General features: G+C 41.9%; 1 protein-coding gene across 2 annotated transcripts in view; it reads right to left on the bottom strand.

The window, feature by feature from the left end:
* Positions 1 to 24,375, bottom strand: part of PLCL1 (phospholipase C like 1 (inactive)) — a 183,367-nt gene that overhangs the window by 20,618 nt on the left and 138,374 nt on the right. For both annotated transcript variants that reach the window (XM_041403443.1, XM_041403444.1), the window contains exons 2-5: positions 17,809 to 20,280; positions 15,407 to 15,610; positions 5,757 to 5,832; positions 2,623 to 2,732 (exon numbers count right to left, since the gene is read on the bottom strand). In XM_041403443.1, coding sequence (XP_041259377.1) covers positions 2,623 to 2,732; positions 5,757 to 5,832; positions 15,407 to 15,610; positions 17,809 to 20,280 — 2,862 coding nt within the window. The remainder of the gene's footprint in view (positions 1 to 2,622; positions 2,733 to 5,756; positions 5,833 to 15,406; positions 15,611 to 17,808; positions 20,281 to 24,375) is intronic.

Consider the following 24,375-nt stretch of genomic DNA (forward strand, 5'->3'; position numbering starts at 1 on the left):
ATTGATGTCAAAGCTGACTAGTTAGACTGTCACCAAATTAAAACAACCATTCTTTTAGTAACATTTTTACCTTCTGGCAAACAGTTTGTCCTTATAGTGGGAATTACTAATATGTAATTAGGTTTATATAAACTAAGGAAGAAATTGACATACTATTTTGATTCACCTCTAAAAAGCACCCCAGGGCATTTTTAAACATGAAAAATGACCACAGTTAGGATTTTTATACAATACACTTTAATCTTGCATCTGTAGCTATTTAATGATTTTGCCAGTAGCAATTTCTTATTGCATCTCCTCTTTTATTCAAAGCTTACTTACTGCCATGAGTCTTTATAAAGAAACACATTAATTAAATATGTCTTGGCTTCACTAGCCTAGGAAAAGACTATTAATCATTTCATAGCACAAGAACAACACAATACCTGCTGTTGCTCACGGGCACCTCACACAAACTGATTCCTGCCACGTGATGTAATTGCCTCCAACAACCCTGAGCACACAAAGAGCCTTTTTCTCATCAGCCACTCACTCACCTCAGGTAAAGCAGCTGATGCATTTGTGAGATGTTATGGGATATTTTCTTCCTCTTCTTACAACCCTATAACAACATCTAGTGAAATATATTTGTAATGTTCACCCTGCCACTGGACACAGAGAGGACACCTATGGCTTGATTGGGGTGGAGCTGTCAGTCTCTTCCAAATCCTCCTGACTGGCTCTCACCAGCACTGAGAGGACTCAGTGCTAAAGAGGGGATGCAGGTTTGTTATGGTCAGGGTCAATGAAAAACAGTATTTGTGAGGGAAAAAAGAAAAAAAAAAAGATGACAGAACAGTTACTGATGGTTTCATATCACACACCCAAGGCACAACTTCATTCCCAGTTTTCTAATGTCATCCCTGAGTTGGACTTCAGTCAGAATGAAAAAATGTTTCATGTGCATTTCATGGATGGTTGTCACAAACTCTGTTAATATTTTATTGTGTGAAAAATGTTGAAAAGAAGTTGTGACTGACAAATGAAACAAGTAAATTATTCCTTGACCTTAACTAGATGTTTTTAAAGCTCTTTTAAGTAAGTTGACAATATGTGCTAGGCAGCAATTATTTTCCATGGAAACTGTTTCTTTGATCCCCTACTTGTATACTCATTAATCATAGGTCACTCTCAGAGGTGCAAACTTCATATATGACAAACATCTAAAAAATCAAAACATTTAGAGTGACTCTGATCATTAGACATCTCTTTTACCTAACACAGCAAAAGGTATTCAGATTAATGTTCAGAACTGCCTAGTGTGCTTTGGGGCAGGAGGGGGGGATGACTCTAACCATTAACCTCAATTGCTCTGTGTGGAATAGGTTATCTATTTAAGTCAGTAAGTTTGAACTGGTTGACTTTTCTCTTCATGAGAGATCCCATTAACTGAACTGACACTGACTCAATTCCTCACTTTTCCACGCTCTCATGGTGAATCAAGGTATGCAGGAAACCACAGGTGTTCCAGGTCTTCTCTAACCCTTCTTTACCACCAGTGGCCTCTCCCACATGCTTCTGCCCTTCAGCCTCTCTGTTCCCAATTCCTTTTTCCTTCTGCTGCTCAATGCACGTTAAGGGCTCTTTCCAGCACCACAGTGGTGATGCACACCTGTCCTACTGCTCTTGCATGCTACATTTAGGGGTATATTTGATGAGGAACTTAGTAAAAATTCCCTTTTATGAAATGGCTTGCTCTGGGATTTCAGCAAAGGGAAAGGCACTGGGAGGTCACAGAAAGATGCTGCCAGACAGGGCAGTCTGGGAGCTGGAGCAAGGGAGCAGCTGGGACAGAGAGAAGGGAAGTGTGAAGTATCAGAGCAAGGTGGGAAATGAGGCTGGGAAAGGTGTGAGTTGAATGCTAACAACCTGAATGCCTGGCTCAGGCCCTCTCCTTGTCTTCTGCTGCGGCTCCAGCAAATCCTCTCCTCTTTCCATGCCTGGCTGTCCCTAACTGTTTTCACCCCGGCTCAGTCACACAGTGACAATGTGTGTGTCACACACCATGACAATTCGTGGCTGATTGATGCAAAGCCAGTGGCTAAAGTCCAGTGAGTAACAACTTCACCCCGTGTTATGTCCCTGCACAGCCACCATGAAGGGGTGAAAATCCCCTTTTGGCTATTTGAACAGCATTCCACTTTGGAAACATAATCCTGCAGGATATACAATATTCCTCATGTTTTTTCTTCCAGCCCCCTGTCCCTTCCCAAAGAGATGCTCCACTTCTCGTTTTACAAAAGAAGTGTTTGACACACAGTGACCTCAAACAGGTCACTTTCAGGGTGCATGGGGCAGAACAGATAACCAAACCCATGTCCCTGATCCTACAAACCATAAGGAAACTTTCCTTTTCTGTTCAAGGCTTAGATAAATTCCCTTCACAGCTTCCAAATCAGAGGTGTAATTCATATATTTGATAAATATCAACAAGTGGGGGTAATTGATACATCCCATTAAAAAAAGAACATCTCACTAATTCTGTCTTCAGAATTAGTGAGGTGTACAAAGAGAGAAGCTAAAAGGGCAAAGGTTTACTTATAAAGTTAATATGAGACAGGAGGTGGTACTTTCTGTGCTTACCTTCAGCACTGTGATATTCCATGCAAAACTCTCAATGGCTTTACTTAATTTTCTTCCTTTCAAACCTTCTTTTGTCCCAAGGTTATGAAGCTCTTCATGGAATTCCATTCCTAAAAACACAGATTGCCACATCACTCAATGCACAATTGATTTTCCCATAAAAATGTTGAGTGAGCACTTTCAGTCTTGCAGCTGGGACTTCTTACAACCTCCTTCTGTGCTTTCCCCCCTTCCTTTTTATTTCTCCATCCTGGGAGAACATTTTCCAGAATAAATGTGGCGTGTGCAGTTTTGGGGCTGTGCTTCCACTTGGTTTGTGGCTCTCTTTGCCAGTGCTGCGACAAAAGGCGATCGCTTGCTACTCTCCTTGAGTTGATGACTTTGCACCTTGGAAGGCTGACACGTGAAGGATACCTGTTCATCACAGCAAATGCAGGCTCCAATGCACATCTCCTCATTAATCTTAATCAGTCATACAGAAAAGCCATTGTACTCCACAATGATAAATTACATCAGAAGCACATTACTCTGATCACAGAATTGTGATTCCTGCAGCATGGAGAACTGAGACTTCCAACCAGAGCCCTGTTGCATTTCATTGCTAGTTTCTGTGGCAAATGTCTGCAGATCTGTTGCTGGATACAAAAATTTGGAAAATCTGGGAGCAAATTAAAAATCTTAAGGTATCCAATAAGCCCACCAATTTCACAAGACCTGCACTGTGTAAGTAAACATTTCTCTGAGTCTGGTGTGGATTGAGAGACAAAATGGAAAAGAGCTGCTTGTGTTCCCTTAAATTGCACCTTATTTAGTGCCAGTTTGACCTTTGTAACTCCAAAGCATCTGAAGCCTATCCTGGCTGAACAAACCAAGCTCTATTTCCAGTTGTTTCATAGCTCTCCCTCCCTTAACACTTTAGGATAAATGTCACTCAAGAATCTGAGCTTCGTTGAAATGACATCACAGAAATGCCAATGGAGCGAACATCTGTACAGTGTAGATGCAGAGGCAGCTTGGCAAGTGGCTGAAGGATAGTCCAAGGCAGGCTTGCACTCAGCACAGCTTGCTCAAAGCACTCCTGGAAGACTAACACTGGTTTTCCTTCCCATGCACCGACTCTAGGAGCTCAGTAACACTGAGGCTGTCCAACCCCACAAAATGCAAGATTTCTCTGTTTATGTTTGAAAACTTCACCCACTCACAGGCTTTTCTTGTCAAGGCTAACAGAATTCCTGCAGTACATCCTTTGGAAAACTGTATAAATAACTGCACCCCAAGCAAGATTTCCTTGCAGGTATGCTTCATGCCAACTGACTTACAAATCATTTCACCTAAATTAGTAAAAGAAAATCTTCAAATTACTTGCTTTGTCCTGGGAAAACATAAGAAGGCTAATGGATCTTAGCTCTACGTGGACAGCCCTGCCTTCATGCAGCATCCTTTCAGTTATTCTTCCCTCTGGACCTCACTTCTCCATCTGTAACTTGGATACAGCACTGCCTCAGAAAGAGGGAGCCACAAACATATGTTAAGCTGCAGGTAGCAACACCAGCGAAAGCTTTTAGTGGGGTCAGTCCTCCAGGCTGCTGCTGACCGCTGTGCATTGGGCTGAGCCTGCACATTTTAAAAAAACAACAATAAAAAACCAGTCACACACGAACCAGTCTGAGAGAGCCAGCGGGACCCTGTGGCACATGGAACCCACTCCAAAACAGGCTATGAAGCAGAGGTCTGGTGGAACACACATTCAAAAAAGCAGCACTGGGGTGAGGTAAAGGACACTGTCACAGGCAATTATACCTCTGACACCTCTTAATTTTGAGTGCTTCATCTCGCCACATTTAAAGTGTTAGATAAAAATTTGCCTGGGTAACATTTGCAACAAACTAATTGGCAAAGGAGCACAGGGAGGGATATCTCTCCCTTAGTCCTTTCCTCTCTCTAAATCCCATGGCTTCAGAGAAGCACTTGTTATGTCTCCAGTTGCCTTCTCAATCAAAAATTTTAAGACTAATAAAGCTAACAAAAATGAAAATACAAGAAGATGCAGCAGCAAAGTGAACACGCGTGATTTTTTTTTTTCCCCCAGGGGGAAGGATGGAGAGGGGAACTGCATGAAACTCTGGAAATCAGTGTAGTGTCACAGTACTGCACTACTGGTATTTTCCATACACATCTCCTGCTCACAAAGACTCCAGGATCCAGGCAAATGTCATGGGTTCTTCTCTCTGCACAGATCAAGCTGGGCAGAAAGGCAGCTGATGCTGCTGAGAGTCTGCATAGTTTAGTGCTAAGTATTGCTCTTAAATTTTACCTTCTAGAGATGCTCCTCGTGCTGCATTTCCTTGACACTGTCCCTTTCCTTAACCCTCTGCACACGATGAAGGCTTTGGGCAGAGGAATTTTATGCTGCTTATGCAGATGCACAGAACCCAAGGCATGTCACAATGAGGCCCACGACCTCCAGCCAGACATGGCCACTTGGCTCTCGTCCCTCTGCTACCACAATGCCATCATGGCTAAAGAGCAGAGACCAGGCTCCATCCTGCTCTTGCACCACATGAAATCAGTTAAATGTTGAAACAGCTTCCAGTTTCTCCTAACTAAAAAGATGAATTAAAGTATTAACTATAGGACAGCAGTTTCATTCATTATTTACATTTAATAGAAGGAAATGGCTGTAGCCTGCATCACTTGCCAATCCAAAAGTGCCTACCAGAAACAATAGTATTTATAATCGTTGTGGTCCTGTGGTTATATAAACCTCTTGCCTGCTCTGTGCTCAAAGGAAAAACTGAGCTAGGGAATGCACTCAGTAAAGGCACCATCCCTTCTCACCCCTGTCTTTTAGTGCCTTTTTGGTTCATTTGACTAATTTAAATGCCGTCAGACAGTGCAGAGCTGTAGAGCAGATGAGAAAGAGCTTCTAAGGTGAAAGCTGAGTATTTTTGTCTGATCCAACACCAGCATTGCTATTGGAAGATGAGCCTTCAGGAGGGTAGAGCACGCCAGAGAAAAACCAAAATGCTCACTTACATCCAGGTGAAAAATGCTATATTATTCACAAACTGTAAGTAAATGACAGCACATTATTTCCCATCTTCCACCCAGAACTGCTCACTATAACGGATTACCTGCTTTCTGGCACTGAACAATCTTGTCATGAGTGGTGTCTGCCGTCTCAATAAGAACCCTGCTCTCTTGAATCATCTGTCAAAAAAAAGAAAAAAAAAAGAAAAAGGAAAAAATCAGCATTACTAGAGTTTCCTGCAACATCTAACACACACAAAGTACAAAGGCTGAAATTGGAGAGGAGGTTTGCTCTGAAAGTGATATGATAAATATTGGATCCTTCCTTCCTATGGGGGCCTCCCAGATCTGGATCATGCTAAGTATCAGTTGCTCTGAAAATGTTTTGTTCCAAAAGTTAATGGACAGCTGTTTTACATCCATGAGACACCACTGCAAACAATATGAAGGAAACACAAGTGATTTCAGAAGAAAACATTTAGCAGACAAACTTCATTCTGTGTTCAACTAAGCCCTTTCTAACTGGTATTTTCTTAAAAGGAGAAGTAAGTATAGTCCTCGACATAGGTGCTTATTAAAAATGTTACCAAGTCATGAATAGAACTGATTTCCAGAGGCATTAAAACCTGTGCTGGATTTTATTCTATGCAACAGTTCAGACACCTATAGGAGCTCTTGAGTTTCTCCTCTGAGAAAATGAGAGCCAAATCCTATCCTTCTGTTGAAATTTAACAGAAAAGACAACAGAAAAATCAAAACAAAACAAAAAAAATCCACCTAAAACCAAGCAAACCAAAAGCAGCAGTTTCAACAAACCTTCTCACAAGTTTCAAGAGGCCTCCTTACTCAGACATCTTCCTAAAATAGCCCATTAACAGCAAACAAATGAAGGGTCCATTACCTGAGGAGTTTCCTGAGCCTCCCTACATGCAAATACTTTTCTCCTTTGATGGTAACAAGCCTCCAAAACCTCTCAGAAGCCCAGGCAAACAAGAATATTGTTCCATTGTTCTGTTTAGTGAAATTGCAAAAGGCGGTACATACATCTGGTACGGAAGGCAAGAACGTGCCGTTTAACAAACTGTGCCTGAGAATAACCTCGCTGTCCTGGGATGTCCACCACAAACCTCAATCAAACCCAAACACGAGAGCAGTGCATTTCAATTAGAAATGAAGCAAACTGAAGAGTGACTGCCTGATGTTACACCCTGAAATTAGAAAAATCACCACCTGAAAGCTTTGCCAAAATGCTGCAACTGCTAAAAGCCTCCCTGCTTTCAAATATGCTAAATATGAAAACCCAAGTAGTAGGTTTCAATTATTTTAGTGGAAGACAGCATAACAGTAATAAATTAACACTTGCAAATTAGCACATCTTACTGTTTTAATTAGACACAAGGAATGAGAGATGCTTCCACTTGTCACACTCAAACTTCCAAATTCTGGAGGAATTTAGATCCAAATTTTGCTCCTCATCTCATCTTTATTTCTAATTAAATATACTAAGGCTGTATTTAACAAAAATACCTATGCCTTTCCTTTGATATAAAAAACAACACATGGAAAACAAAATCCATTATCAGCTTCACAGGCAGAATGAAAAAAGCCTGATATACCTAGAGAGTGCAAAATTCTTTTTTAACAGAACATGCTCAGTGGATATGCCTGAGATTTAAATTACTTTCAATAGTGTCCTTTTCCTTTCATTCTTATTACTTACTTGTTCATACATCACATTGATTTTTTTGCTCTTTGATATTTTCACTTGTCATCTAGAAAGAAATCACAATTTCTACCCATTCTCTGGCTTTTCTGTACCACAGCACATTCTCCTTTTGTGCTGAAGGAGCCATTCAGCTGACAGCTACAAATCCCAAAGGCTGGCCTGCGCCGTGAACACAGTACGAGTCCCAAACATCCTGCAAGTCACAAGAGGCAGCCAGAAGCCAAATGTGCTCTTTCCTCTTGCACACACAGAGCTGGGGCCCGTGAAGCAGTGCCTGCACTGCCCAGTCCAGCCAGGAGATCCCAGCACCTCCACGGCTCCTGCACCACATGTAGCCATCACCCTGGACTTGGGTCCCCACTGGGTCTGTGCCTGTGCGTCCCACCCCGCAGCAAGGTTTGCCCTGTGAGGTCAGCTGCAGCCAAGCTGGTACAGGACATCCCATGTGCCGGACTCTCCTGTGCTCAGATCCCTCAAGCACAATGGGACTTGTGAGGTTTTTATATACACACATGCATACATACACACACACACATATATATATATACATATATATAGAGCCACAGGAAATTATCCCACCACGCACAAAAAAAGCAGGCTTGAGAATCATGCAACTACTGGGCCTACTCCCAGGAGTTTCTGGTATGCCTGTTTAAGGATTCTCAGACATGAAGGTATTATATGCATTTTTTAAGAGCAAAGTAGCACTAGGATGTCAATTTTCCCTTACTGCAGAGTAGGTAGAGCAACCCTCCACTCCTTTGATGCTAACATCAAAGTCTCACTACTTTCAACTCAGCAAGAACAAACAATTAAAAACAGATCATGTAGCAGAATTTAACCTGTTCCCATCTTCCTATCTGCAGTAATCTTGACAAAAATAAGCAGCTTTTGTCCCATGACAAATCCTGAAAGTGGTTTCAGCGTTCCTCAGCTCAGTAACTAGGGTTAAAGGACAACCTCAATTCATCACCTGGAATCCTCCCTCTCACATTCTTTAGGAAATGATGCACTAGGTAGAAATAATGGCACCCAAGCCAGTTATGAGGTAAGATTTTGCCTGGCCTATGGTACCTTTACCGCCTCTGATAACACAGTGTGCAGGACCCCATATCCCTACATGACAGGCCAGACTCTGCCCCCAGCAAGAGCTGCATGTACAGTTTCAGAGGGCACGAGGTCCCCCTTCCTAATGCTGCTGTAAAAGATGGGAACAAGATAGGGAAAGGACAAAGCCTGGGTGTTCACTTGAAAGAACAGACTGATTCAAACAGATAAGTGTAACCAGGCAAGTAACTGCTATCCAAGAATAAAGTTACAGCATAGGGTCATGGCATCTAGATACACTTTTTCTTTTTTGTCACTAGTTTTGAAATGAGCCCATGATATCCCAGTCTGAGTAATTTCCTGCTTTTCCAGCTGCTATCACATCTGATAGGATGTCACCTACTTCTTCTATAAGTGACAAGAACCAGAAGTACTAAAAACACAACATGGAAGGCCGTGAGATTTTCTGCTGGGAAGGTAACCTCATACAGGACAGCCTGGTATTTTCAAGGCCACTTTTGCCAGTAATATATTGAAACCCACGAACCTATCTCAAAAGTGAAGAGTGAGCTTTCTCATGTTTCAGCATCAATTTCCTTGCATCTTTCCTCTGCTCAGATCTGCATTGAGCAGCCCTCCAGGCAGCTGTGTAGTCCCAGCCATCTGGCTGGAGCCCATCAGGATGCTGTATAATGTCAGCTCCCAAACCGCAGCTCGCTTCCATGAGTGACTCTCACAGAGCAAGAGATGTCCTACTCCCCCAGGACTCCTGTGCTCCACCAGAGTGTGTTAACTCCTGAATGCTGAGCTTCAAGGGATTACCATCCAAGTGGCATTTACTGAAAAGCAACCTTTAGAGGATGGATGTTGGTATCTGGGTCTACTTGGAGGGAGGAAATTTTTATCAGCTGCTGAAGCTGGCAGGATTTCTTGGGATAACTTGCATTTTCCACGTCAGAAAGAAGGTGATAAACTTTAGTGATCAATGTGTTTAACATAACTGGAAGGTTGAGGGGGAAATCAGACAAAAAAAAAAAAGAATGAAAGCACTTAAAACCTGATTCTGGTATAGAGAAGTATAAACTTGATTCATCTCAACCCACTTGAAGCTGTCTGTAACACTTATGGTGGATTCTCACAAAGAAGCACAGGAAGCAGGAGCTGGCACAAACCCAGGAGTTCACTCCTCATCCGGTATATGAGACCCAGGAAGTGAAACAGACCAAGGGTTGAAAACATAACTGACCTGTCTCAATTCACTGTCTAAGAATAGTACGGAATATCAAATTTAAAATCCCAGTGCTTCACACAAAGAACAATGCTTTACTTTGTCATTTCTGTTAAGCTAAATACATTTTAAGTGAAATTTAAAATATTTTAATACTGCGGGCATCATATTACTCACATGAAATTAACAGGGTTATTTACTGCCTGTACTAAGAGCAGTTTAATCACAGGATCTGTACAAACTGAACAAAAGAATGTTCTTTTTACTTTAATGAACGCTTATGCTAAAGACCAATTTCTTCTTTTCATTCTGAATTATTCCATAAATTGAAAAGGAGAGAGGAAATTAACACAGAAGTCTCACCAAAAGAAGACACAAAAAGAGAGGAAAAGCTCCTGGTGGCAAATTAAAGTACTGCTCCTGCTGGAAAGATAAATGAGATAAAATGGACAGTTCAAGGAAACCTCTCATATATATTCCAAAATTTAAAACAGAAATTGACTGAACATCAGACTAAAAGGAAGCTTTGTCTTAGGTGTCTCCTCATGGCCATTGTCCCAATCTTCTATGCCTTTCATTGACAGTGAAGAGTTTTGCCTGGATACAAAAACAAAACCACAAAAAACCGTCAAAAACAAACCAAACCCACCATCAATCAAAAATAAAAGAAGTTACAAAACTGCAACCAATTAAAAAAAAAAACAGCTGAAGAGAAAACAGAAAAAAAATTAAATGAAAATTTGAAGAGAATTCTGTTTAGCATTGGGTATTTCTTGTACACATCTGGGACAAAAAGCAACCAAGCCATCAGCTGTGTGTCAGGAAGTTTTGCAAGAAAAGAAAGACAGGTATGCAAAGCCAGCACATGGAAAGAATGCTGCTGGCCACCATTCTGTCCCTCACCTTGTCTCTGTCCCAGTATAGATCAAGCTGGATTTTGGTATCCAAATCTTTTTCCTGCAACAGCCCAGCACGAGAAACAGCTATCAAGGACGGTTACATGAGCTGGAAACATCTGAAATACCTTATGGATACAAACTAGAGAAGAAACTGCATAAAATTCGCCTTAAATTCCAACTTTATGTTTTCAGTTAGAAATATTTCTGGGAAAATACGGAATCATTGTTGCAGGATGTGATCTGTGCACAAAGACCAGTCCTCTACAGAATAACAGGAGCAATGGAGGAAATGAGAGAGGTCAGTTTTCAATATGCTTATGCTAAAACAGCAGAACTGAAGTATCCAACTGGAACTTCCTTCTCTAAGGGAAGTTCTGATTTTACTCTTTTCTGGTTCTGTTTTAGAAGTGACTAATGGACACGGGCAATCAGAGCAGGAAACTTTGAGAGCCGTGGGTGAGAGAATTGTAAGAAGCACAGAAAAAAACAGGACTTTCCTTAATAAGAAGTAGAAAAAGAAACTAACTTTCCCAGTCTATGTCCAATTTTGGATGGAAAATTCTTTAAAACAAATACAAATTCAAGACAATGTCCATGTGCTGGACTGCGTTTGACGTCAGTGCGTTATGACACTTCTTTGGCAGTGGATGCTCTGCTCTACAATATCCCTTGTCTTCAGCTGCTTAGAGAATTGTGAAAAATGCTCCTCTGGGGATGACTGTATCCCAGCTGAGGTATGAACTTCAGTGAAAAAGCTCACAAAAATCTATTTGGTTATTTTGCATTTACATAATAACTGGGAAAAAGGACTTTCTTCTTGGGAATGTAGTCATGCCTGCACCAAGACAAACCCAAAAAGACTGAGTATGAGAGAACAGCAGACAAAGAACAGTTCACCTCACACACACTTCAGCAGACCTCTGCTAGCATGCATGGACCTACACCCATGCCAACAAAACCACGGCCATTAAAATGCCTCTTATTATTTCCCAGCAACCCCACAGATGCTTCTTGTCCTCTCAAAAATCCCCAGTCCATCTCCATGTTGGAGAGATGTTCTTAACTACCCTACATCTCTTAGCAGTACCTGCAGCTATCCTGTATTCATTGTTCAATATTTTTTACACTTCTTTCAAATAGTTATTTACAATTTGAAAACACATGAAGATAACTTGGACGTCTGATTTTTCTTAGAAAAATTTCTGTATGCACATGACCCAGGAGATTGGGTAAAACCAAGAACATTTATTGTCACTTCTTTATTGCTTCTGATTTTCAAATTATTCAATCATTTGATCTTGGAGGAAAATAATGCTTACCAATAACTGAAATGCAAAGTGTACAAGTGTCCCTGAGTTCATGCATGCTTGCACCAGCACATGAATATATCGTGCAGACACAGTAAGCACAATCTGTTTCTAAACAATTCTTAACCAAAAAAAAATCCTAACTTCACAGGGTAACTGTTTGCAATGAATAATTCAACCATCTGTCAGGTCCAGCTGGGCCCCATCCCTTCTTCTCACATGGAGGAACTCCTTTCTAGGTGTGATCAAAGAACACCAGCATTAATTTGACAGGTTGTGAGGCACACTGCACATGCTGCCCACCTGAACAACCACTGACAAGGGGGAGCACACAGGTAGAGAGGCAGAGTGAGAGCCCTTCCTCATGGGAAAGAAAAGTTCTGAAAAACAACTCTAAAAGTGGAAGGGTGCACCATCTTAGGATGTGTGTGTGGGGTGGGAAGCAATGACAGCATGACCAGAATCCATTCAGCATGCTCTATGTATGGAATCAACTAAAGCTGTAAATCGAAATCAGCCATTCTACACTGTATTTCTGATCATTGACACACTTTTCAAAATGGCTGTGTATTGTCAACAGACGACCTTATTTTCTTGATTTTGGCAAATCCTATTTCCTCCCCTCCTCTGCAGAAACTCCTATACAACCCAGTATTATCAATGAAGCCTCTTCCTACATGAGACATGGCCAACAGTACAGCTCCACTAAACCACTGCAATGCCACCAGAAAATGAGGGAAATGCAGTCCTGAAAAACTGTTCCGGTTCCTTAAACAAAGCACATGAAATTTTATTCTAATAAGATCTCTCTCAAAAGAAAATATTTAATGCAGAGCACAATGGTAAAATTAATTGCCCAGGAAAAAACAAACAAACTGCACAAATGGGTCTTTGTCTATCTCACAGCTGACAAAGGCCGAGCAGGAGGGAACAGACAGTTAATTGTTTTCCAGATCATTGTGGCAGGTTTCTGAGCACTTGTACCTCCATTTCCCCGGACCCTCAGCCCTGTTCATGCCCCATTAAGCACACAGGCAGAGGCTATACTTCCCATGGTAAAATAAAAAGGTATATTCGGCATGCAATTTTCTGTAAGGGGGAAAAATTCTAACACATTAGGGCTGCTTTTATCAGAAATTATTTTCAAAGCAGGTTTTTCAAAGAATATGGCACATGTAGTGTTTTCAGAGGTGGTGAGGAAGCATTTGCCCAGCACTCAAGCTCCCTGTACTGTGGGGTCCAGTGAGTGAGGCAGACCTGCAGTCACACTATGAGATTTAGGGTCAAACTTTTTCCATTTTACTGTAAAAGGAATTAAGAAGTGTGGCCTGTTCATACAAGAGACAGGCCAATATAAACAGATTTTATTTTATGCATTTAAAAATGCTCTTAGGCCTTTTCGCTTGAAAAGCACTTTGAAGTGAAGAGACATGCAGCAAGCACTTGTGGATCCAGTTCCTTGAAGCCATATTTATCAACAATATAAAAGGCTGAACTGTAGCATATCTTGAATTAAAATCAATAAACAAGCTAAAATATTTTATATTGCTTTCCACCAACATCTCCTTGTGTTCTCGTTTGCACAAAAAAATATTGAAAAGAAATATACACTGGATTATATGAAGTCATTATATAGCAAGGAGAAGCCCCTTATCAACATTGAAAATGCAAACCCCTTCCCACACTGTGATTTCAAATATCAAGATTGATACAGTTCATTTATTCAAACACAGAAAAGGCTAAATAGTTTTCAGTATTCTGCTCCTGGCATTGTCTCAAAAGGCAAACATCCAAAATGTAGCAAAACCACTTATTAAATCCAGCTTTCTTTTTCAGAAGCGAATAGTTTTAAAAAAGTAAGAGGCAGTCACAGACAAAGTGGGTAAAAATAAAAGAATCATGCTCTCCTTAACAGAATTATATCTCAAATCAATCCTTGCGTAGGCAAGGCACAACTCCCTTCTCTCTCTCTCTGATTTTGAACTGTTTGCACGCTCTCTTGACATTCAAGTTACATTTACCCCAATGGAGACAAATGTGAGAACAACCATTATTTAAAACAGTTATACAAGTGTTTCTGTCTAGGTCCAAAAGAGGCCTTTCACCTATTTAAATTGAAAAACTGTTTCCAAAGTACAAGGAGGCCTTGAAAAGTCCCATGTGTACTCTTCAGTATATAATTACAAAGATAAGAGATGGCACGTTCATTTTGGTAAAACTCCATTAAGCAGGCCTCCAAAGACAGAAAAATCTCTTATTTATGTGGTATTTGCTCTTTCACAAAGACATGAGACCATGTAGCAAATCTACCCCAAAAGATTCCATCTAAAATAAGGCAATCAACTGGATTTGCAAATCCTTGTTCTGGTATTGTTACATCTGGCATTTTATTACCATTATTTAATCACTTCCAAGTACTAGAAACTATTCTGGAAGGAACCCAGGGGTTAGTTAAGAGTACTTTCAGTATTTCTGTTTTAATCAACATCAGTGTCTTCTCCCACCCCACAAGTGGATTTTCCCTTGAAAAGTGTGTTATAAAGGCAAAATATGAGATGGGAAGGAGGTGGGCATTTGGCACATTGAATAATTGGTCAAAGCTGCGACCACTCTTTGCAACACATCAGCATCTCTGGAAGCAATTCGATATTCCCAGCATTATTCATCATTTTATTCCTTATGAACACAAGCTGCAGAAAAAACTGTTGTCCCCTGAACATGAATGGCGATTCAGCCTGGCTGCCACAGTGCACTGTTTCAGTCAGGCTTGGCTGAACTGTGCATCTTGCTGTCGGTTGCTGCAGACTGCCAAAAAGGTTGGGAAGCAGCAGGGCACCCCCAAGGCCCAAGAGGCACAGTGTGACAGCAACTTCTGCTGCTGGAAGTCACGCACAGCTGTTGCTCAGTCACCCACAGCAGTAACATATGTCATACAACGAGCAGCAGCACTCATCTGGAACAATTCCAGCCCGTGTCTCTACATTTGTATAAGCATTCCTGTACCATACTGACCTCTCCTTGCCTGTGCAGGAAAACGGGCATTTTAACCTTCCCTTCCAACACTGCCGTGCCCTCCCCAAGAGCAACACTGACTTCATCTGACAGGGACAGTACTTAACAGTGCTGCTGCCAAGGGTAAGGAAAGGGAGGGCTCAGCTTTGCCTGGGAACTCCCATGCTGCAGCTCCCTGTCTACTGGCCTTGTTCTCTGCTGCGGGGAGGCCAGCGAAGGGCAGCACACAAATCTTGCTGCTTCCCAAGGACAAGGACTACCAGTGCCAGTACAGGCTGAATTGCCACTAGTTTTGTAAACAAAGTCCTCTTCAAACGCCAACCTGTTCTAGCCACAACCGTGTTTAAAAAAGGAAACAATAACAAAAAGCCCAGTGTGGCATTGTGGTGATTGAAGGCCAACTCACAGAGCCCAAGTCATTTGAAGAGCCTCGTTTGTTTAACTGGAACATTTGGGTGTGTGAAAGTCAGTGGGCACAGCCTGCCCCATTCACAACAGCGGGGAAAGGCAGAGGTAGCAGTGCTGAAGTGCTTACCAGGTCATACGCTGCCAGGACCTTTTTCTGCACATCGGGCACGGTCCCCAGAGGCTCCAGGTAAGGAAAGGTGTCCTTCATGCAGAGGGCCACCGAGGGCGCGTTGTCGCTGCTGACGAGGCGCGAGGACAGGGTCAGGATGCACTGCTTGAGGCTGGCGATGGGCGGCAGCCCACAGAGCTCCTTCACCGACACCATGGCGTTCTGGGCAAGGGACACAAACACTTCAGCACGGGTGGCCACTTATTGGTACACTCCAGTAACATCACACCGCAACAGCCACTCACCACTCAGTCCTCCCAGCCTGCCCTCAGCTTGACAGCCCTTTCTTCTTCTCCCCTCTGATGGGAGGCAGTTCTATCCCACTGTTCGTCAACCCCTGGCCCTCCACGGACCATGGGATTCCATCTCACACAGGAATTCCCTGCCAGCCCCACTCTTTGCCCCAAAGCCTACCACCAGTTCCAGCTTTCTCCCAGGCTCAGGCATCCCAACTGCCAGCTCTTCAGCTATTTTGCATTGCAAATCCAGCCCTAACAGGGACAAGTTCTGGTCACCAGCATATTAAACCATCACCCTAAAATGCTATTTCTCTTCCCCACTGCTTAGACTCCAATAATTTTTGATGCTGTAATCACTTTGTTCTCCCATAATTATCATCCTCCAGCAAGAACAAGTTTGACTGACCTTGTATTTCCCATGGGAAAGGCAAGCAGGAAAAACTCACTTTGTTTTCAGCCTTACATTATCACATCATAAAGAAACACACACACTCTTTCCCCTTCATAGGTCACATGTAAGAAAATCAATACCGGATATACAGGTCAAACGAAACTGACACGCCAGGATTTATTTATTTATCAGGTCAGAGGATACACAGCTGACATGCACCCACCATTTAGCTTCTTGAGTTGTACAAGAAGTGACCAAGATGGACAAAACCCAAGTAAGATATCATAACAACCCATACCTTGCAAATGTTCCTCCCACAACTTGCTGAAAAAACCCAATAATCAAACAATGCCTGGCTATGTTTTTCTCATTAATTAAATATGACAGCGTGCAGTTAAATCCAAACCTGTGTCTTTACACAGCATTCCCCAGAACATGATCTTTTATTGAACTTTTGCTTGGAAGGCACATTAATACTGTTTCTGAGTCAAATATAGAGAATTTTCATTTATACAGTTCACATATAGCACCTGACCTAGACAGAAGGTGGAGTCAGCAGTTCAAACTAGTTACTTTCAAGGCCTGAAGGAAAGGCTGAGAAGAGTTTTCCATTCTTAAAAATATGCTGAGACAATTCCTTTGAGAGTGATTTAAAGCTTATGTCATTTTGCAAACTTTTCCAGCTGTCAACATTTCATTTGCTTTAGACTCCATCCAGAAAAGTGGGGTCAGTGAAGTGCTACATGTTTTTCTCCTGTTTTCAAGGGAAAAAAATGAACTGTTTCTGTATCTTTACCAAGGAGATAGCCACAGCTGATTCAAGCTATTTATTATGGAAAACTCATTGTTTAATGCAACTCAGTTTTGTTTCTAGGCAGTGCCTGAAGCTCAGAGCTGAGTTGTCCTTTAATCAACCCCCAGTCGCTCCCATCACAGCAGAGAGCACTGGGGACATTCTTGTTTGGCTTTGCTGCCACTTGACATCCTGCCAACCACAAGGTCCAACCCAAGCACTTGTGACAGTGCTGTGCACCTGGGCCCTGATGCTGCTGGCCACAGCAGGCTCTGCTGCATGCAGCAGCATGGACAGAGTGCCAGGGGACCCTCTGAGCCAAGACATGGCACTGGTGTCTGTGCCAGCCCTCAACCAGCCAAGACAAAACAGCTATTCAGCAGGGAGGAATCTGAAATCCAAGTGGCAATCACTGCCTATGTTGAACATCTGCAGCCCTGGGGCAAACAGTGGCAACACACACTCAGGAAAACATGCTGCTCTTTGCACAGTGGGTTTCTTTGGTGTACACAAGACCTTAATGATATATTCACTGACCAAAGAAAATTAAGAGCATAACCCTCACTCAATTAGCAAAACAAAAGCTTGTTGATGTTTTTTAGAACCAATGAGGAAATACAGTATTTGGGACCAGAGCCAAAGGACACAAATGTACCCTCAATTCTGCTTTCTGAGGAAAAAAAAATTAACCAGTAAAACATGTTTGGAGAGGGCATATTGATTTTTAAAGCATTTCTGCCTAATCTTACACTTCCTTATTAGTTAGCACCTGTAACTACCAGCCTCCCAATGTCCATTTAAAGGCTGACAAGAGCTGTGGGTCTGAAGTTTCACCAGCTTCCACCAGCTTCAGCAAGCCTGCCCTAGCAGTAGCTCACACCAAGACCTTCACTTCCACACTCAGGACACAACAACACATACAATGGAAGTCTCATACCTGCATATTTTCTCTCATGTCAGTAGCCTCTCGCAATGGGTGCACTGCCAACTTAAAGATGTCATCAATAATCTTGAGGCCAGTGTTCCTCAGCATGGTGTACTCCCTTGCTTTCTTCCCTATCCTCACTGAGAGGCTACGCTTCTGGGCCTTCCCGCCTCCACTTCGGTTGGTTATTGCAATGTGAACAAAGAGGGTAACGTGCTCCATGATATCACCAACAAAAGAGCGCAGTGGGATGTGCCTGTATCCGGGCTGTAAGCACTCCAGCGGGATGGTGTACTGTCCTATGAACTCATCCCCAATGTAGTCATCATCCAAAACAACAAAGCGGATCATGGCCAGCTCCGGTAGATTGATCTGGAACTCAAAGCTTTCATCAAAAATAGGGTTGTCACTGTTCTGCTGCACAGTTTTGGTTCTTTGTTCGGTGCAGTCTGCAGGAATCCCATGTATTTCTATGCAGACATAGGGGTCTATAACATCCCCTTTTGCACATGCACCCTTGGGCTTCGGAAAATTCTGCCCACTGATAATTTTGACATGTAGGACCTGCGGGGAGACCCCAGGAACAATACCCTTGGTATTTGCGCTGAAGTAAGACACTTCGTCACGCATCACTGAAGGTCTGAGAACATACCCGCATCCCCCGTTCTGTAGAAACCAACCGGTGTGTAGGTCCATCATGGGCCCTGGGGTCTGATAGTTCATTGCCACTATCTGGCAACCACAGTTCCAAAAATCTTGAGGATTTAAGTTACTGGAGTCTATCCTCATAGCACTCGGGTATACCCTGGACAGAAACTTTTTGTTGTAGTTAACAAAATCTTCAGGGTATTCATTTGCAATCCGACTGGCTTCTGCCTCACTGAAGGAGCACATTTCCCAATAATTTTGAGATTTCATGGATGTCTCAAAGTCTTTGTACTGGATAGATTTGCATAGGGACACCAAGTCAGACAACTCCTTGCAGAGCCAGATCAGCTTTGGTTCCCTCGAGAAGTCCTCTGACAGTCTCCGGGATATTTCAGCCTCTTCATCTTCATCTGTGACCTCTCCTTCTAATACATCCTGGTCACAGGGCAGTTTCTTCCCCTTCACAATGATCTTCATTTTCAGTTTCTCAGGTGATGGGAGGTAGGCTTCTGAGGATAAAGGTGCCTCTGTGTACAGTTTGTTTCCAAAGATTCTTTTCATGTGTTGCACCACCACCTTCTGCTGCTGTACAGAGCAGTGGTTCCCCAAGCACAGAATAAGAGGGTATTCTGAGGCAAAGAAGGCCAATTTGTTTATTACTTCGATGACATTTCGAAAGGCAAGTGGCGATGTCATGTTGTTGCGGTTACAAATAATGGGTTCATTATCTGGGCCGTCACAGACGTCCAGCTCAATACTCCGGCAGCTCATCTTTAAAGCTCTGACATAACCATTGATATCAGCCGGCCCTCTGAGCTGGTCTTCTATTAGATATGTATTATGGGATGCATTGATGTAGTAATGTGACAAAGGCTGTGTCATGTCTTGGACAATTTTTTTGTGCTCTGGGTCAAAAATATCACATTCTGAGGACAATAAGTATTGAGTAAACCCATCAATTGCAAGAAAACCTTTCAACCGCCCTTCTTCAGAAAGCTCATACCTCCGTATAATATCTAGACACATTTCTTCTGTTATGTGGGTCACTCCTTGCTCAGCCTCTAAAAACAGCATGAGGTCATTGGCATCCAGGTACTCTTTGTTTTTGGATATCTGCACAAGTAAGAAATACACTTCAGGTCTTGTGCAAAGTTCACTGAACGCTTCACAAAACTCTTCTTTTGTTACTCGTGTTGTCAGTTTCTCTTTGCTCTTCTGAATTTCCTTAAATTTTAATCTAATCTTTGATTCCTTTAAGGTGGGGTTAAGCTTCTTTATTAGTTCCACAGCTGTATCTTCTAACATTATGCCATTGCCATCAACATCTGCTGCTTCGAATACAGCTTTTAACCAGGCAAACCGTGGGGTATTATGGCTGCTTTCCATCAAGTCCAGGGGTTGTTTGCTACGAGAAACTAAGTACCTTAATCCGGATACCCAAATATTGGCCACATCAGCTGAATTGGCAACCAAGTCAAGGGACTCATAGTTCTCACCATGAATTACTGACAGTGCACAGTCCTCAGAAATCTGATCTGCAAGTCCATTATTCCTGAATGTCTCTGTGTTCTTCCCTAGTCTGATTTCTTTTATAGCAGAAATATCAAGCTTGGCTTTGTCCAGATCCTTCTTGGAAGGCTCCCAGCGAAGAGCCTGCAGGTCAGGATCCAGAGTAAAAAAACGGTTATAAATCCGGGAATTTGGACGAACTTTCTTCAATTCACACCCAGCCTGCATAAAGCTGATACAGTCGCTGGCACTGCTTATTTTCTTCTCTGATGGCATGCTGCTGAAGGACACTGTTTTCTTTCTTCCACATTTTTGGTTTGAAGGATCCTGTGGAATAATTACATTGAAAAAAATTAGCATGTTTTCTTTGGCCATTCTACAAGTGCATAAATAATAGAAAAGGTACATTTATGTAAAGGTAATTAATGTTCTTCTGAACCTCAAAACACAACATCTTATTCCTTCCCGCAATTCAGTTCCCTACTGAGCTATAAAATATACTGAGCTATAAAGCTACTTGACTGACTGTGGCATTAGAGATAGCAAGTTTTCATGAGTGACATTTGCAGCTATTAAACTGTCTTCCAGATCTCAGCAACTTGCTACAGGAGGCAGTATCCAGTTGTATACATTATGACCAGTTTCAAAGCAGATCTATCACACTCTCTCGTCTCACCACTTGTTTGGAAAAGTAGCTATTCTGGTCATTTCTGTGTACAACAACTACAAAGCACTGCAGGAAAATGGATAGCCAGACAAGAAATCCAAAGCCTTTGTCTTTAGAATATATATTCCAACTCCTCTTGAGAAAATACTCAGCCAGACTTGTGATTGTCTTTTCAGTATCAACTTCTTGTAAACCCAGCAGCCTACAAAATTGTAATTTTGTAATTTTCAGTGCAGCGACTAAACTTGAACCTTTCCCTTCATATTATAAATTCAAAACATCTCACAATAATTATGAAGTATAAATCATTCTTTTCTCTGCATGATTTCCATCTACCCCATTAGTATGTAAACTATCCAACAGCTACCAAAAATATTTTTAAAACATTACTTAAGACTGAAATTAACTGTTAAAGACTTGTTAAAATTGCTTTCCCTCCTACTTCTCTAGCCACTGGCAATACTTCCTTAGTTCTCTGCCTTCTGTTGTTGAAGGGACCTCAGCTGCCTGAATTTTGAATGGAAAAGGAGCCCCAAGGCAAGAAAATGTTGATGCTGGGACTAAGCACTCAGCCCTCCACCCTGCTGCCTCAGGCCCAGACATCAGACACGCACCAGGCAGCAACTTCCCAACAGCCCCTGGGGATCTGCTTTGAGATGCCAAAACCCCTGACTCCCAAACCCTCTGCAGTCTGGACTTCCCTTCCCTACCCCAGCAGCTGGTTCCTCTCAGCTGCAGCTTATCTGCTGTGTCATTCAACCTGCTCAACCAATACTCCTCTGCAAATCTTATTAATAAGTCCTGCTCTAGCAGGGCCCTCCATCCGCCCATCTTTGTCCTTTGATGCTCTGCACCATCTGAGCAGGACCTTGTGTAGCCCCCCAAGCCACAGAGCATTGGTTTTGGTGCTCAACAGGATCTCTCCACTCTTCATTTGCATGTCTGTATAGACACTTTCAGCAGATTAGTCAGCATGAATGTTTCTACAAAATTGCTGTTGTCATTCACTCACTTCATTGAATAACATGCAAAACATTTAAAAACCTCCAGGCCCTTAACTACTGAATTTAAAGGCATGGGATCTATTGGGAACAAAATTAAGACTTCTAAACTTCTTATGACAAAGATTTCTCATTATACAAGTACAGAGACTTCTACTGACAAGAATAATTACTCTTGCCATTTATTCAGTACTTATTATGAGAATGGGTCTGAAAGAAACAGGAAGAAAGTCAACGAAGTGAGTGCCTCAGGTCAGTTCCTTTTTAAATTACAGTTTTATGCTAAAATATTCTGTTCCTGCATTAACATACTGTGTTTTAATACACAGCTTTGGCTATGAACATCTTCAGGCAGTAGATGCTAATGAATACAAACGAGTGTTGCAGATTACTCCATGGGTTTTAGAAGAGCCTCTTCTTTTTCATTTCCTTATGTTTACAGGAGCAGTATTTAGATTTAAGATTGATGATTAATTAGAATTATTTTTTCTCATCTAGTTAGAGGTATTAATGGCCTCAGAATCTTCAGTGATTAATTCCTTGACAGAGGTTCCTCAGGGCCAGACCTGGAAATCTCATCAGAGCGGCCCATCTGATTTATCTAAGGGTCTGTCATTTTGTCTTAGCTAGGGAGGCACAAATGTTATGTAAATACCTTATTTTCTGCAAAAAATAAAAGACATTTATTTTTAGTTCCAATATACCCATGTCTTTTGATCAAAGCAAGTCAGGGAATTAATCAGCTGTTTTTCAGGTATTCAGCTGGGAAAAAAAAAAACCCTAACTGACCTCATGGACAAACAACAAAAGTTTCCTTTTAATACTCAGTCTTAACCCCTCAGGGATTTTGGTGGGGATTAGATTATCCTCTGTATCATCTTTACCTGCTTTTATTTTTGGCAGATACTTCTGGTTTTGTACTTAGCGGTATGTAAGGAGCATCAGAATTGTACAACAGCACTTTGTATCAGAGTAGGACTACCCTGCATCTCTCAATCAACTGAACAGAATTCAAGTCCAATCCACAGACTAATTGCCTACAATTAACAAGATTTAATTATTATTGACACTGATGGGATTATTTCAACTCCTACTAACAATGTCCACCATCTAATGTATAATACACACAAACCCCATAAAACTGCAATTGCTAACTGAGCTTACTGTTGCATTGGCTATTCCCCTCTTGGTCTCTCCAGACTAAGAGCATACTCATTCTTTCAAAGTGAGAACTGTTACTTTAGATATCATGTGAAAGTTTTCATTCATAAATATCACAAATTATTTCATTCATAATTATCACATAATTATTTCAGTCTTACAAAAAGTAAAAAGGTGCTTCTGTAAGTTCCAATGCTGTTTTCTCAGACTGCCAGTCCAGGCACTCACCTTTGCATTACCACACTCCTAATGCTTGAACAATGCACTCTGGATCCTGACACCGTGGTTTAGCCAGGCCACACACCTCTAGATCCCCACAGACCACCCTGGAGAGCAGAGGAGCATCCTCCCACCACTGAGCCCCACTCACATCAATGCCTGGAGGGGATTATTTCTCTACCCTGTGCCTCCCCATTGATCTTATGCTTGTTCAACTGAGACTCCAGACTTTGTGTTTTAATTTTAGTGTAGCTATTGCTTTCTCTACCTTAATCCAATTTCAATAGATTGATCTTCTAAAACAAGACACCCAGCTAAGAATACTGTGCTGCAGTGTCTCCAGTGGCTAAACTGCTGCTCCATTTTACTGAATACTAAGAACAGGAACAAATACAGTCACCCAGCAAACTAAAAGCTGCCAACGTCTTACACAGATAGATAGGAAACCTCCTCTCTTGTGCTACCTGCCAAGAACATTCCCACTGCAAGTTATCAAAAAACCTCTCCTCAGTGTTCACCCACGCAACAGCACTTGTTCCTCTTCATTAACCTAAGCAATCAGCGAGCACCATTACATGCAGCCCTGAATCTTGGAACTGGGAAGTCCATCTTTCTCCAAGATGCTAAGGTCATCAAAATCGATCTTGTCTAGTTAAGAGGACAGTAACTGGCCTAGAACTGCCCTTTACCCTCAGTCACTTGTAATGATGAAACTGAATTTATTATGGCAGTAAAAGATGAAAAAGAAAGGATGATATTTGCTAAAAAAAAAAGAAAAATCTACATCAATGTGAAAATAAAGACCTAACTCATAGATTTTTCACTCTAAGATCTTTCCTACCAGCGACAATCATGCTCCTTACAAAGCACTCTTGCTAGAAACAGACACAATCAGTTTGCATGCAATGTGCAAGTACAGAAAGGAAATCCCCGCTTACATGGGAAACCTTGTGTTTTCCAAGGCAAGACACTTTTCAAAGTGACTCAAAACTAGGGTTTCCTTCAGTTCTTTGGTTATCCCCTATAAGGCAATCTAACAGGATGACTCCATTCTGCTCCTGAGCCTACACAGTATCAATTATATAAAACACCTCAAGACCTCAAACACAAGACCACATCAATACGCACTTAGATTTCAGAATGTGCATTGCTGCTCCGAAATCATTAAGGACCAAGGAGATGTATCTGTGTGCTGGCCTGACAGCTTCCTAACATTTTCTCAATGCTTCTAAAGGAAGGATTCAGAACACCACTCTAAGCACACTCCCAAAATAGGAGAAGCTCTCCTGTTGAACACATCATCCTCATCAGAGGGACTGGATACATAAACAGTAGGATCACTAAGTCATCAGCAGCTCTGGGAAAACTCCACCC

Source organism: Onychostruthus taczanowskii, unplaced genomic scaffold (genome assembly GCF_017590055.1).
Source record: "Onychostruthus taczanowskii isolate IOZ18803 unplaced genomic scaffold, ASM1759005v1 scaffold20, whole genome shotgun sequence".
Lineage (NCBI taxonomy): Eukaryota > Metazoa > Chordata > Aves > Passeriformes > Passeridae > Onychostruthus > Onychostruthus taczanowskii.